The sequence below is a fragment of the Nerophis lumbriciformis genome, linkage group LG19 (assembly GCF_033978685.3).
Source record: "Nerophis lumbriciformis linkage group LG19, RoL_Nlum_v2.1, whole genome shotgun sequence".
Classification (NCBI taxonomy): domain Eukaryota; kingdom Metazoa; phylum Chordata; class Actinopteri; order Syngnathiformes; family Syngnathidae; genus Nerophis; species Nerophis lumbriciformis.
The window spans coordinates 29,830,074-29,844,017 of NC_084566.2; the positions used below are offsets into that span (position 1 = coordinate 29,830,074).

The 13,944-nt window shown below is 41.1% G+C and overlaps 1 protein-coding gene across 3 annotated transcripts in view; it reads right to left on the reverse strand.

Annotated features, from left to right (window-relative positions):
* Positions 1-1,822: 1,822 nt before the first annotated feature.
* Positions 1,823-13,944, reverse strand: part of mpz (myelin protein zero) — a 29,840-nt gene continuing 17,718 nt past the window's right edge. Inside the window, exon 6 of one of the 3 annotated variants that reach the window (XM_061979014.1) lies at positions 1,823-4,603. In XM_061979014.1, the coding sequence (XP_061834998.1) occupies positions 4,592-4,603 (12 nt within the window). In that variant the 3' untranslated portion in view covers positions 1,823-4,591. Of the gene's footprint in view, positions 5,234-5,265; positions 5,499-13,944 lie in introns of those variants that run through there. The other 2 variants (XM_061979012.1, XM_061979013.2) reach the window with 2 other exon arrangements.

A 13,944-nucleotide genomic window follows, 5' to 3' on the forward strand; every position in this document is an offset into this window, starting at 1 on the left:
CAAATCTTAATGTTGTTGTTTTTTTACACTTACATGTTGTGGTTAATAGTATTCTATTCTTATTTGTCGTTATTTTTACTTTCTGAATAAGTTATGTGATAATGTTCATCAGTAAACTCATTGGTGTTCATTTTCAATCTATCAAGATAAAAAAATAATATCAAAATCAAATTACAGCATGTTATTTATGTAGTTTGATCATTTTCCTTGACTGGTGCACTAACATTATGTGTTTTTTTTTTTCTTTACATATGTAACACAATCTACAAAGATACAAAGAATTGCTATTGTGACATCTAGTGGACACATTTAGAACAGCAGTTTCTTCCATTCAAACATTTTGGTTAATTTTTATACTAAAACCTGTTCAAAGGCCAACTTAGTGTTGCCAATCAGCCTACCCCAGGGGTGTCAAACTCATTTTAGATCGGGGGCCACATGGAGTAAAACCTACTCCCAAGTGGGCCGGACTGGTAAAATCACGGCAGGATAACTTAAAAATAAAGACAACTTCAGATTGTTTTATTTTGTTTAAAAATAGAACAAGCACATTCTGAAAATGTACAAATCTTAATGTTGTTGTTTTTTTTACACTTACATGCTGTGGTTAATAGTATTTTATCTTTATTTGTCCTTATTTATACTTTCTGGATAAATGATGTGATAATGTTCATCAGTCAACTCATTGGTGTTCATTTTCAATCTATCAAGATAAAAAAAATATCAAAATCAAATTACAGGATGTTATTTATGTAGTTTGATCATTTAACATGTGTTTTTTTTTTTTACATATGTAGCATCATCTACAAATAACTGCTATTGCGACATCCAGTGGACACATTTAGAACAGCAGTTCCTTTCATTCAAAATTTTCGGCTCATTTTTATACTTACCAAACTCATCCGGCGGGCCGGATAAAACCTGTTCTGGCCAGGTCCGGCTCGCGGGCCGTATGTTTGATACCCCTGGCCTATCCCCAGCAGGTGCATGTCTTTGGAGGTGGGAAGAAGGTTTAGGTTTTATTCCCAAAGAATGGTGTTGTTTAAGACGACTCTCCCTATCCGTTCCTCAGTGTGTGAGGCGGCACATCCCTCTGCCTCAAGGAAACACAACAGACGCCTGAAAATGTGTTCAAATCTGGAGTTGGGAGGGCACAAAGGATGGAATTCTGCCCAGGTGACCATGCATATATTATCGTTTATTTATAAGGGTAGAAGACAGAGGGGAAAAAATAGAAAAGAGAAATAAAAATGCTGAGTTCTTTTGACGCGCGTGTACAAAAAGTGGGTGTGGCTTATGGAGAATGCATATATTTTTAAGAGTTCTTTCTTTATCCATATAATTATGTTTGAAGCAGCTAATATTTTCCCAATGTGTACACTTTGTGTTTTTTACGTTATGATCGTTAGTGAACTCTGTGTTTCACCTTGAAGGTCAAAAGAACAAAAAGGCTGTAATTCTTTCTGGGCGGGAGTGGGGGCTGTTTTCGTACTAAATAAGCTGACTCTTTCCGTTTGATTTTCAGACCGCTTCTTGATGCTGCTGTTACCGCATTGTAAGGGCTGGTCTCCTAAAGCTTTAGTAAAACTTGGTAATATTGCTATTCTGTCTTGGTGGTCCTTCTTACTCAACATATATGTCATCTGAAAGAATTTGGGATTGACCAGTGTGTTTTATTCCCTGGTCGGACGCAACAGGCTTAAAATCAGTCTTTCTTTTTTAGCATTTAATAAGCTGTTGTTGTGCTGATAGCTTTAAAATAATATTTCAAAGATATGTATTTCTTTTGAACCAGAAGAGGAACAAAGTGCACTCGTGTGTCTCAAGACTTAAAATGTTTATTCACGTTCTTTTTACAATAATATTACACATCCATTAAGAATGACGACAAGCATTAAAACAAATGTCAAAATAATAATAATCACAAAAGAAGCTCCAGTCAAATTTCAAATGAGGGTCAATGTTACATTGCTATTTAATACAGCTCATAAAACATTCAAAGAAAACAAGTTTTAATGGAATTAGCGTGAACATTCTCATTTGTTAGCTAGAGGGCTTAAAGCTAAAATACAGGACAGGTCCAGTTTCCGTGGACGCTATTACATATGTTCATGTATATTGGGAATAATTCATAGTGTACTGATGGATCTAGAACAGGGCTATTCAACTGGCGGCCCGGGAATGAGTTCAAAACTTGGAAGACAAACCTTTTTGCAGTAAATTCCTAAAAACACTAGAGGACTTGTGTTGTATTGAGGAACTTGGACCACTATGAACACATTGGCATGAATTGATTTACGTGGACTCCGACTTAAACAAGTTGAAAAACTTATTGGGGTGTTACCATTTAGTGGTCAATGGTACGGAATATGTACTGTACTGTGTAATCGACTAATAAAAGTCTAAATCAATCAATGGCAGATCCTTGTATTGACATTTTAACTTTGCTAGCAAACATAGACCACTGGGGTCCAAACTTGTGATTTACATTCCTCAGGGCACCCTTTTAAGTCCTCTCATTTTTGGCCGGTGCACATTTTTTTTCGTAACTTGATTCATGTAACTAAGGTGTTTAGATGCAGTCAGTAGTTGTCTGTTCAACTTTAGTTATACTCATGGTGTTCCTCAAAGTTACATTTTAGGTCCTCTCTTTTTTATCATTTAGGCTATTCAACTGGTGGCCCGCGAATTCAGTTAAAAATACTTGAGGCCCCCAGTCCTTAGCTTTATAGGAATGTAGACCCCCCCAAAAATATATGAATATCCCTGCTCTAGAAAGTCCTATCAGGGTGGTGCGACAGTTCGTAGGACCAAATGAATGATGAGGTTCTGGACTACGCTCGGTAAGCCAAGCATGGAGCGTTCTAGAAGCAAGTGTCCATGAAAAACGAGGCCCGGCTGAAGAGTCAAAGAAACATCTCCAGTTACGACGTCTCGTAGCGCCTCCTGCTCGGAACTCGAAAGGAACATTCAAGTCTGGGCCGTCCACCCCGATCGCCATCCGTCTATGGCTCGTGGTGAACGTTGGGGGGGAGCACCATGACAAGGGAAGTGTGCAGACGAATGTGGATTTGCCTGCCGTGAGTCCGATCTTAGTCCCACCTACACCCTCCAACTTGTTTTTTTTTATCTTTACTCGGGTCAGCTACTTTTGTTTTGTCGCTTTGTTATTTTACATTAAGCTTAGCTTGACCAAGTTTCCACCGAAAAGTTTGGTTCTCAATTGTCCACGTTTGGGAAGGTTTCCGACACCAGTCATACTTGGTAAGAAAAAGTCTCGTTTGGGGACGGCGTGGCGCGGTTGGGAGAGCGGCCGTGCCAACAACCTGAGGGTTCCTGGTTCGATTCCCCAGCTTCTACCAACCCAGTCACGTCCGTTGTGTTCTTGAGCAACGATGGGTGGCTTGCATGGCAACTCCCGCCATCAGTGTGTGAATGTGTGTGTGTGAATGGGTGAATGTTGGAAATGGTGTCAAAAGCGCTTTGAGTACCTTGAAGGTAGAAAAGCGCTATACAAGTATAACCCATTTTAAAAGAAAATATCGCGGACGACGACGATAACGAAAAGGAATCAAGCTAGTTTGTGTTTCTACTCGACAAAAATGACATCCAGGCTTGTTCTGCGTGGTTTTTCTTCCGGAACTCAATGATTCCTGACATTCTGTCATTGGTCAGTCAGGAGGAACGCTCGTCAAAGGCTTCCCGCCCTGGTGTGTTTTGCTTTTTCCAGTAGGGGGAAGAGGTGAGCGCTTTGGCATTTGAAGCAACGGAAACAGAAAGGTCAAAGGAAGGCGAGGTTGAAATGGTGCTTTGTGTGAGGGGGGGGAGGGCGTTTTGAAGGACAACGAAGGGGATGGGGGGGGCGGGGCTGTGAGGTCAGATAAGGAGCGGCTTAACGAGCAGAGTGGATTGTGTAGCGGACTTTTCCTGTGGGCTAATAATGCGCCAGACGACAGGAAGTGGAAGAGATAAAAGGTGAAGACACAAAGAGGACCTTCAGGAAATGAAGAGGGCGCCTTTCGTTACTGTAAAATCCCAGAGGGCGTCCGCCGCCTGCCCTCTGGCCTGTGACGTCATCCCCGCTCGTCAGTCGCCAGCCCCCCCCTTAAAGATCACTCTCCTCCAAGAAATGTGCAGCTGTTACAGTAAGGCCCGAAATAGCCGGCGAAAACGACCTCCATTAGCTGCGTTGGGCCGGCAGCTCCGATCGTCCGCCATGAGCCGGCGTCGTATTTCTCTAGCGGAGGTGCGGTCCAGGCTCGCTATGTGCGCCAGATTGAGTCGTAAAAAAAAAAAAGGGGGGTGGAGAAGATTGAGGAAAAACCCCGAGGCACGCCTAGAAGGCTCCTCTGGCGGAGGTTACGAGCGCAGTTAGGCCTTAAACACTTTTACACTTTGCCCAACGAGTGCATAAAGGGGCGGCGGCGAGGCGACGGGGAATTATTTGACACTGCTGCCACCGACGGAGCGGGACTATTCCTCTTATAGCCTGCTTTAAAGGAGGAGAGATAATGGCGAGTAATGGCGGCAGAGCGCGGAAGGGGAGGGGCGGCGTGGAGCAGACTAGAGAGGCGGAGGCGTCACGGAGGAGTCAGACCTTTATCTGGAGCACAAGAAGAAGAAGAAGAAGAAGAAGAAGAAGGGATGGGGAGTGAGACAAAGAGACAGGACAGCAGTTAAAAACATTGGCATAGGGAGAAGGCGGGGGGCATGGAGAAGGGGCGTCATGATGCGTATCGGACACTGGTGGGGGCGGGGAGGGGGTTAAGCGAGGAGGTGTTATCAAACGAGCAGTCGACAAGATAATGGCGACAGGGGGCCCATAAATCTGCGTGTACAGTCGATGAGATACCATTGGACTCATTTATTATAGGTGGCGGCTCCTGCATCAACACCCCCTCCCCTCCCGGCCCCCCGCCTATTTGAAGGAGAGCTGGTTGGCGAGCCGAGAGAGGAGGCCTGGAGGTCGGGAGCTCCCCTCCGCGCCGTTCTGGCGGGTCATCTCCAGCTCGATGGTCATCAGCACCCGGCCGCCGCCCTCCTCGTTATCCGCCCTACTGGCTACGCCACGCCCAGGCGGGGGCCTGGCCACCGCCTGGCGCAGGGGCTGGAGCAGCCGGCCCGCGAGCCCGCCCCAGCCCCACCCCGTATCCTATTTCCTATCCTTGCGAGACTCCTGCTTCTTCTTCTCCGAGGCCTTCAGCTTGGCGGGGTCGGCGAGCGGTGCGGGGCCCTGCGGAGGAAGCAAGGGAGAAGGGGGGCCGGGGGGAGAACAGGGGTGGAGAGTCACTCGAGGAGGAAAGGAGTGCGAAGTGGGTAGGGTGGTGTTTTGGGGGGGTGGGTTCAGGGGGGGTCTAGCGGGACGGGCGGAGCTGTTGTAAAGGGGAGAGGAAAAAAACACATTTAAAAAATATTTGATTCAAAGAGGATGTGAGGGGGCGGAGAAACGGTCGCTTTTAGGGGCGAGGAGCAAGAGTGAGGGGGGGCGGTGTCCACAGCTGGATTGGGGCGGAGGTGGGGGGGTGACAAAAGGTAACCATGCATTAGGATGGGACACAGTGACAGGTGGGCTCCGTACAACTGTGATGTCATCAATAATACACACACCACACACACATACATACATACATATACACATACATATATATATACTGTATACATATACACATACATATATATACACACATACATATACATATATTTATACTGTATATATATATATATATATATATATATATATATATACATATACACATACATATACACATGCATGTATATATACATATACATATATATACATACATATATATATATATATATATACATACATACATATATATACATATATATATATACACACATACATATGTATATACACACATATATATACACACATACATATATATACATATACACACACACACACACACACATACATATATATATATATATACACACACACACACATACATACATACATACATATATATATATATACATATATATATACACATACATACCTATACACATGCATACATACTCATGTACCCACAGCAAGGCAGTGTTTGATTCAGTGCCTCTTGGTAAAACTTTTGCAAAACAGGAAACCTCAATTTACAAACCACAGACCTTACAAAAATATGCTTTGCTGTACGAACCTTGTCTTTGTGTACCAACGTTCCATCCACAAGTTGTGGAACAGCCATTTTGCCTTGCGGTTAGCTACTTTATTAATTTTTACTTAGTGTGCTTTTTTTTTTTTATAGATTTTTTTTCTAGTTTTGCTAGCTTAATATGAGTCCAAAGAAGGCAATGGACAAGCGATGTGTGGTTTGAAACATTCAGGAAGTATCCACAGCATTGTCGACACTTCCCCTCTCTTACACTGCACACCAAGAAGATTAAACGACTAGGTAAAGTGGATTGATTATTTAGATTTTTTATTCCTAATCATTCTAGCAACCTGGTGGTTAAAGTTTAGAAATTTTGTGATTTCAAACAGTGAGTGCACCACTCTATGTGTGTGTGTCGGTAGAGCGGCTGAAATGAGGACAGTTCCGCTCTTTGTTGTTTTTGCTTTGTTAATAAATAGAAAGTTTATCTGATGTTTGTCTGATATACAGTACTGTATAGCGCTTTATATTGAGCTCAAATTGTACAAGCCTCTACTAAAATATGTACTTTTGTCCACACTGGAACCCATTATTTATGTTTACATTGTTCCTTATGGAGAAATTTGCTCCAATATACGCACTTTTTTTTAATTTACAAACTCTGCTTATGGTCCAATTTGGTTTGTAAATCGAGGTTTCACTGTACAACTCTATGGGGCAACAGTGAGTCTTCTTAACCTTCCAAAAAAGAGAACGTGTTTTCAATGTAATAATGAATAAATCTGCTTTATTGTCATAATTGTGTGCTGTCCCCTTTTGGTTGGGAAATAAATTTGATGGCTAGCAAAACATTGCAGAAGTTGCAGTAGAAGTTCAGAGACACATTTTCATGCTATTGAATAAGAAGGTGTCTTTAACTTAGACTATGTGCACAATGGCGTATTGGGTGAGCTTATTGATTGACCGGACAGTTCATTAGGTACACAATCTAATGACATCCAATGCAAGACATTCATTTATACCAGGGGTGTCAAACGTACGGCCCGTGGGCCGGATTAGGCCCGCGAAAAGGTTTTATCCGGCCCACGGGATTAGTTTGCTAAGTATAAAAATGAACCGAAATTTTGGAATGAAAAAAAAACTGCTGTTCTAAATGTGTCCACTAGATGTCACAATAGCAATTCTTTGTATCTTTGTAGACGATGCTACATATGTAAAAAAAAAAATAAACCACTAGATGTTAGTGCACCAGTCAGGGAAAATGAGCAAACTACATAAATAACATCCTGTAATTAGATTTTGATATTATTATTTATCTTGACAGATTGCAAATTAACTAGGGATGTCCGATAATGGCTTTTTGCCGATATCCGATATTCCGATATTGTCCAACTTTTTAATTACCGATGCCGATATCAACCGATACCGATATCAACTGATGTATACAGTCGTGGAATTAACACATTATTATGCCTAATTTGGACAACCAGGTATGGTGAAGATAAAGTACTTTTAAAAAAATTAATTAAATAAAATAAGATAAATACATTAAAAACATTTTCTTGAATAAAAAAGAAAGTAAAACAATATAAAAACAGTTACATAGAAACTAGTAATTAATGAAAATTAGTAAAATTAACTGTTATAGGTTAATACTATTAGTGGACCAGCAGCACGCACAATCATGTGTGCTTACGGACTGTATCCCTTGCAGACTGTATTGATATATATTGATATATAATGTAGGAACCAAAATATTAATAACAGAAAGAAACAACCCTTTTGTGTGAATGAGTGTAAATGGGGGAGGGAGGTTTTTTTGGTTGGTGCACTAATTGTAAATGGATCTTGTGTTTTTTATGTTGATTAAATAAAATTTTAAAAAATTAAAAAATTAAAAAAGCGATACTGATGATAAAAAAAATGATACCGATAATTTCCGATATTACATTTTAACGCATTTATCAGCCGATAATATTGGCAGGCCGATATTATCGGACATCTCTAAAATTAACCCCAATGAGTTGACTGATGAACATTATTACATAATTTATTCAGAAAGTATAAATAACAACAAATAAAGGTAGAATACTATTAACCGCAACATGTAAGTGTAAGAAAAACTAACAACATTATGATTTGTGCATTTTCAGAATGTGCTTGTTCTATTTTTAAACAAAGAAAACAATCTGAAGTTGTCTTTATTTCTAAGTTATCGTGCAGTGATTTTACCAGTCCGGCCCATCTAAAATGAATTTGACACCCCTGATCTATACAAAGAAAACAACGCTCCCTTTTGACGGCGAGGTCTTTCTTTTGACAATTTAGTTTCGTTAGTTTCGGGGGGTCGAACTATTAGAAAGGGCTCCCAGTGCTTCAATACGTTTGAAAAGGCAGAATAAAAGCAGTGCGGCGGGGTACCTAATGTTGTGGCTGCGCATTAAAAAACTCACATTGTTGTAGCGCAACATGAAAAAAACATCTGTGCAGAAATACAGCAGAGGAAGAGGAAGAGGAGGAAGGACAAGGCATAGCGTAGAAGAGGTCGTGGTCACACTGGTGTGTATTATTGTGCGCTGAGTCGTTGACCCGCAACGTGACCCGCCCCCCCCACACACACACACACCCACACACACACACACACACATCTTGGTTATCATTTGGAATGGGGACCAAGTTTTTGATCATCACTTTTTCATAACATGGTCACTACTGTCTAGTTTCTCTTGTTATATCCTTATTTTACTGTTATATTTTTATTCTCAGTGTTGCTTTTTATTTTATTCTATTGTAATATTTTTCTATTTTGTTTCCGTTTATACCCCCATTATTTACTTTTTAAATTCGATCTCAATTTTGTACACTGCTGCTGGAATTTTAATTTTCCTGTGGGAACTCTCCTGAAGGAATCAATAAAGTACTATCAGAATCAGAATCAGAATCAGCTTTATTGTCATTACGCAGGGTAACGAGATTGAGGAGAATTGCAAACTTCCTGTTGATTTTTGCTGGGGGTTGTCAATCTATGAAATGTAGGTCTAAGTGAGACCTACATAGAGGGTTTTGTTTCATATCTCTAAGACGTTCCTACTGGAAGTTACAGGCAGTTTTGTCTGAGTTTTCATCCTAGGAGCAGTTGTGTCTGTGTTTTCTTCCTAGGGGGCGCTAGAGCGCAATTTAGAGTTTTCGGGTTGGGTTTTTGTTTTTTTATTAGATCACAATTTTTGCCAGTCCTGATGTGTGTGTCCAGTTTGGTGAGTTTTGAAGCATGTTAAGGGGGTCAAATTACAGCTCAAAGAGGCAAAAGTGACTGTTTTTACTAAACTTTTGTTTTGAAGGGGGAATTGCCAACTTCCTGTTGATTTTTGCTGAAGGATGTCAATGTATGAAATCTAGGTTTAAGTCAGACCTACATAGAGATTTTTGTTTCATGTCTCTACGACATTTGTACTGGGAGTTAGAGGCAGTTTTGTTTTCTTCCTAGGGGGTGCTAGAGCGCAATTTTGAGTTTTGGGGTTTGGTTTTTTGACTAAATAGTTTTGTTCGCTAGTACTGATGTGTGTTAAATTTGGTGAGTTTTGAAGCATGTTAAGGGGGTCAAATTACAGCTCAAAGAGGCAAAAGTGACTGTTTTTACGAAACTTTTGTTTTGAAGGGGGAATTGCCAACTTCCTGTTGATTTTTGCTGAAGGATGTCAATGTATGAAATCTAGGTCTAAGTCAGACCTACATAGAGGTTTTTGTTTCATGTCTCTACAACACTCGTACTGGGAGTTAGAGGCAGTTTTGTTTTCTTCCTAGGGGGCGCTAGAGCGCAATTTTGAGTTTTGGGGTTTGGTTTTTTGACTAAATAGTTTTGTTCGCTAGTACTGATGTGTGTGTTAAATTTGGTGAGTTTGAAGCATGTTAAGGGGGTCAAATTACAGCGCAAAGCTGCGGAATAATAATAAAGAAAGAATAAAACGTTACAAATATAATAGGGTCCTCTGTCCCAAATGGACATATTATCTATCTATGTATCTACTTTAAGGTAATAATGTTTTATAATCATGCTGTATGAAAATGTCATCCTAAGGAGCACTAAACCAGATTTTGTTTTTGGAAAAATATATTAGTTTTAACTAAGGATGGATACCATACAGAATCACAGTACTATTAATGAGGGGGCTGCTGTGCAAATGTCTCACACTCAAACTAACCAGTAAACATGTTTTATGGGCCAACGCTTAAAAATCACTTAGGCATCTTCAGAATGGATCTGACTATCATTTAAAAAGGTTTCCCTTTAGGGGACCTGTTTGTTTTTTTTGTCCCCATACCGTCAGAGGTCCCCTAAAGGTGACTGTGTAAACAGAGCGATGTCCCCATTAAGTAAGCATTGCCAGAACACACACACACACACACACACACACACACACACACACACACACACACACACACACACACACACACACACACACACACACACACACACACACACACACATGTACGTACACACAATGATGCAGCCACTAAAAAAGCCTACTGGTTAAAAATGTTAGCAAGTGACAGACAGCATCAGCTTGGCGAGCACACCGCGGTGCTGGTGGTCTCCACTCAGCCTCCCTCTAATCACCCCCTGCTGATTGCCTTAGAACATCTTTAATTCGGCTGAGATCAGAAGGAAGAGGCGGCGGCGCGGCGGACCGGATGTGTGTGACGACCGGCGCTCACACACGCATCCTGTCACGCCCCATCGCCTTGCTTACTAAGCCGCATCTCACGGCAGGCTGCTCTTAACGACAGTGCACGACCACGGTCCGGAACCGTGGGCCCGGCCAGCTCGCCAGTGTGGCGAAAAGGGGAGGGAGGGGAGGACGGGGGAGTGAGGGCTGTCCTCGGCAGCGTGCTAAAAGAGAGAGACACTCCAAGATGAAGAGTGATTTCCTGTCTGGCACATCACATGACCTGAAGAAGAAATCAGGGAGGGTAGGGGAAGGAGACGGGCGGATGCTCCTCCAGGCCTGCGGGGGGAGTCAAAGGTGAGGCGGGAGGGAGGGAGGGAGGGAGGGATCGATACTGCATGAGCGCTTCTCAATTATCATTCCAGCAGTGTGTGTGTGTGTGTGTGTGTGTGTGTGTGTTTATGTTCCAGGGCAAACTGTGTCCCTTCCAAAAAAAAACATCACAAAACCCTGCCTCCCACTTCCTGGCGTGCATTATTTCATCAAGTTAGAGAGAGGTTGGGCGTGTTCACGTCGCCTCTGCTCGGTTGCCGTGACGACGCCGCTGTCACATATGTCAGCTTTTATTTTTAAACGTTATTTATTCATACAGGCACTGTCAGCCCCCGCGCCGCCTCCACAAACACACAGACACACACACACACAGGTTATCATTTGGAATGGGGACCAAGTTTTTGATCATCTTGTGGGCATAAAAAAAAAATTAGGTAAAATGGCCACTGCCCAGTTAGCTCATACACGTCTTTAAATCTCTGGATTGATGAAGTACCGTATTTTCCGCACTATAAGGCGCACCTTCAATGAATGGCATATTTCAAAACTTTGTTCATATATAAGGCGCACCGGATTATAAGGCGCACCTTCAACGAATGGCATATTTCAAAACTTTGTTCGTATATAAGGCGCACCGGATTATAAGGCGCACCTTCAATGAATGGCATATTTCAAAACTTTGTTCATATATAAGGTGCACCGTCAATGAATGGCATATTTCAAAACAGTGTTCATATATAAAGCGCACCTTCAATGAATGGCATATTTCAAAACTTTGTTCATATATAAGGCGCACCGGATTATAAGGCGCACCTTCAATGAATGGCATATTTCAAAACTTTGTTCATATATAAAGCGCACCGGATTATAAGGCGCACCTTCAATGAATGGCATATTTCAAAACTTTGTTCATATATAAAGCGCACCGGATTATAAAGCGCACCTTCAACGAATGGCATATTTAAAAACTTTGTTCATATATAAGGCGCACCGGATTATAAGGCGCACTGTCAATGAATGGCATATTTCAACTTTGTTCATATATAAGGCGCACCTTCAACGAATGGCATATTTCAAAACTTTGTTCATATATAAAGCGCACCGGATTATAAGGCGCACCTTCAATGAATGGCATATTTCAAAACTTTGTTCATATATAAAGCGCACCGGATTATAAAGCGCACCTTCAACGAATGGCATATTTCAAAACTTTGTTCATATATAAGGCGCACTGGATTATAAGGCACACCTTCAACGAATGGCATATTTCAAAACTTTGTTCATATATAAGGCGCACCGGATTATAAGGCGCAACTTCAACGAATGGCATATTTCAAAACGTTGTTCATATATAAAGCGCACCGGATTATAAGGCATGCTTTCAATGAATGGCATATTTCAAAACTTTGTTCATATATAAGGCGCACCGGATTATAAGTCGTGCCTTCAATGAATGGCATATTTCAAAACTTTGTTCATATATAAAGCGCACCGGATTATAAAACGCACCTTCAACGAATGGCATATTGCAAAACTTTGTTCATATATAAGGCGCACCGGATTATAAGGCGCGCCTTCAATGAATGGCATATTTCAAAACTTTGTTCATATATAAGGCGCACCGGATTATAAGGCGCGCCTTCAATGAATGGCATATTTCAAAACTTTGTTCATATATAAGGCGCACCGGATTATAAGGCGCACCGTTTATGAATGGCATATTTCAAAACTTTGTTCATACATAAGGCGCACCGGATTATAAAGCGCACCTTCAATGAATGGCGTATTTCAAAACTTTGTTCATATATAAGGCGCACCGGATTATAAGGCGCACCTTCAATGAATGGCATATTTCAAAACTTTGTTCATATATAAAGCGCACCGGATTATAAGGCGCACCTTCAATGAATGGCATATTTAAAAAATTTGTTCATATATAAAGTGCACCGAATTATAAAGCGCACCTTCAATGAATGGCATATTTCAAAACTTTGTTCATATATAAGGCGCACCTTCAATGAATGGCATATTTCAAAATGTTGTTCATATATAAAGCGCACCGGATTATAAGGCGCACCTTCAATGAATGGCATATTTCAAAACTTTGTTCATATATAAGGCGCACCGGATTATAAGGCGCACCTTCAACGAATGGCATATTTCAAAACTATGTTCATATATAAGGCGCACCGGATTATAAGGCGCACCTATACATCCACTAGATGGAGCTGCGCTAAAGGGAATGTCAACAAAACAGTCAGATAGGTCAGTCCAACTTTATTAATAGATTACAAACCAGCGTTCTGACAACTCTGTTCACTCCCAAAATGAATAAACAGCTGTTTTATTATTTTCCCCGCGGTAAAGTCGGTGACGTGGTGTTTTGTTTATCTTTTAACAACAGCAAGGTATAACATGTAGTGCAACATTTATATCACATAGTGGAGGGGAACTTTTCCCTGATTCAATAAACAGGTAAAAAACAGTGATAGTGTTACGGTAAATCAAACGTTAGTGCAATCACAATATAGTAACACTCCAAATAGTGCGGAGCAATAACAATATATCAATAACTCAACGTTGCTCAAACGTTAATGTCACACAACACAACACACAAAATAAACATATAAAGCTCACTTTATGATGTTATTCCTCATCCACGAATCCCTCGAATTCTTCTTCTCCAGTGTCCGAATTAAACACCATTGATTTGTTTATGTTAAATTCTCTCGTTGCTGCTCTATTCCCGTGTTCTACCGCGTGGCTGATCGTCTTAATTTTAAACTCTGCGTCGTAAGCGTTTGTTGTGGCTCAATATTGGTCCATATATAAAG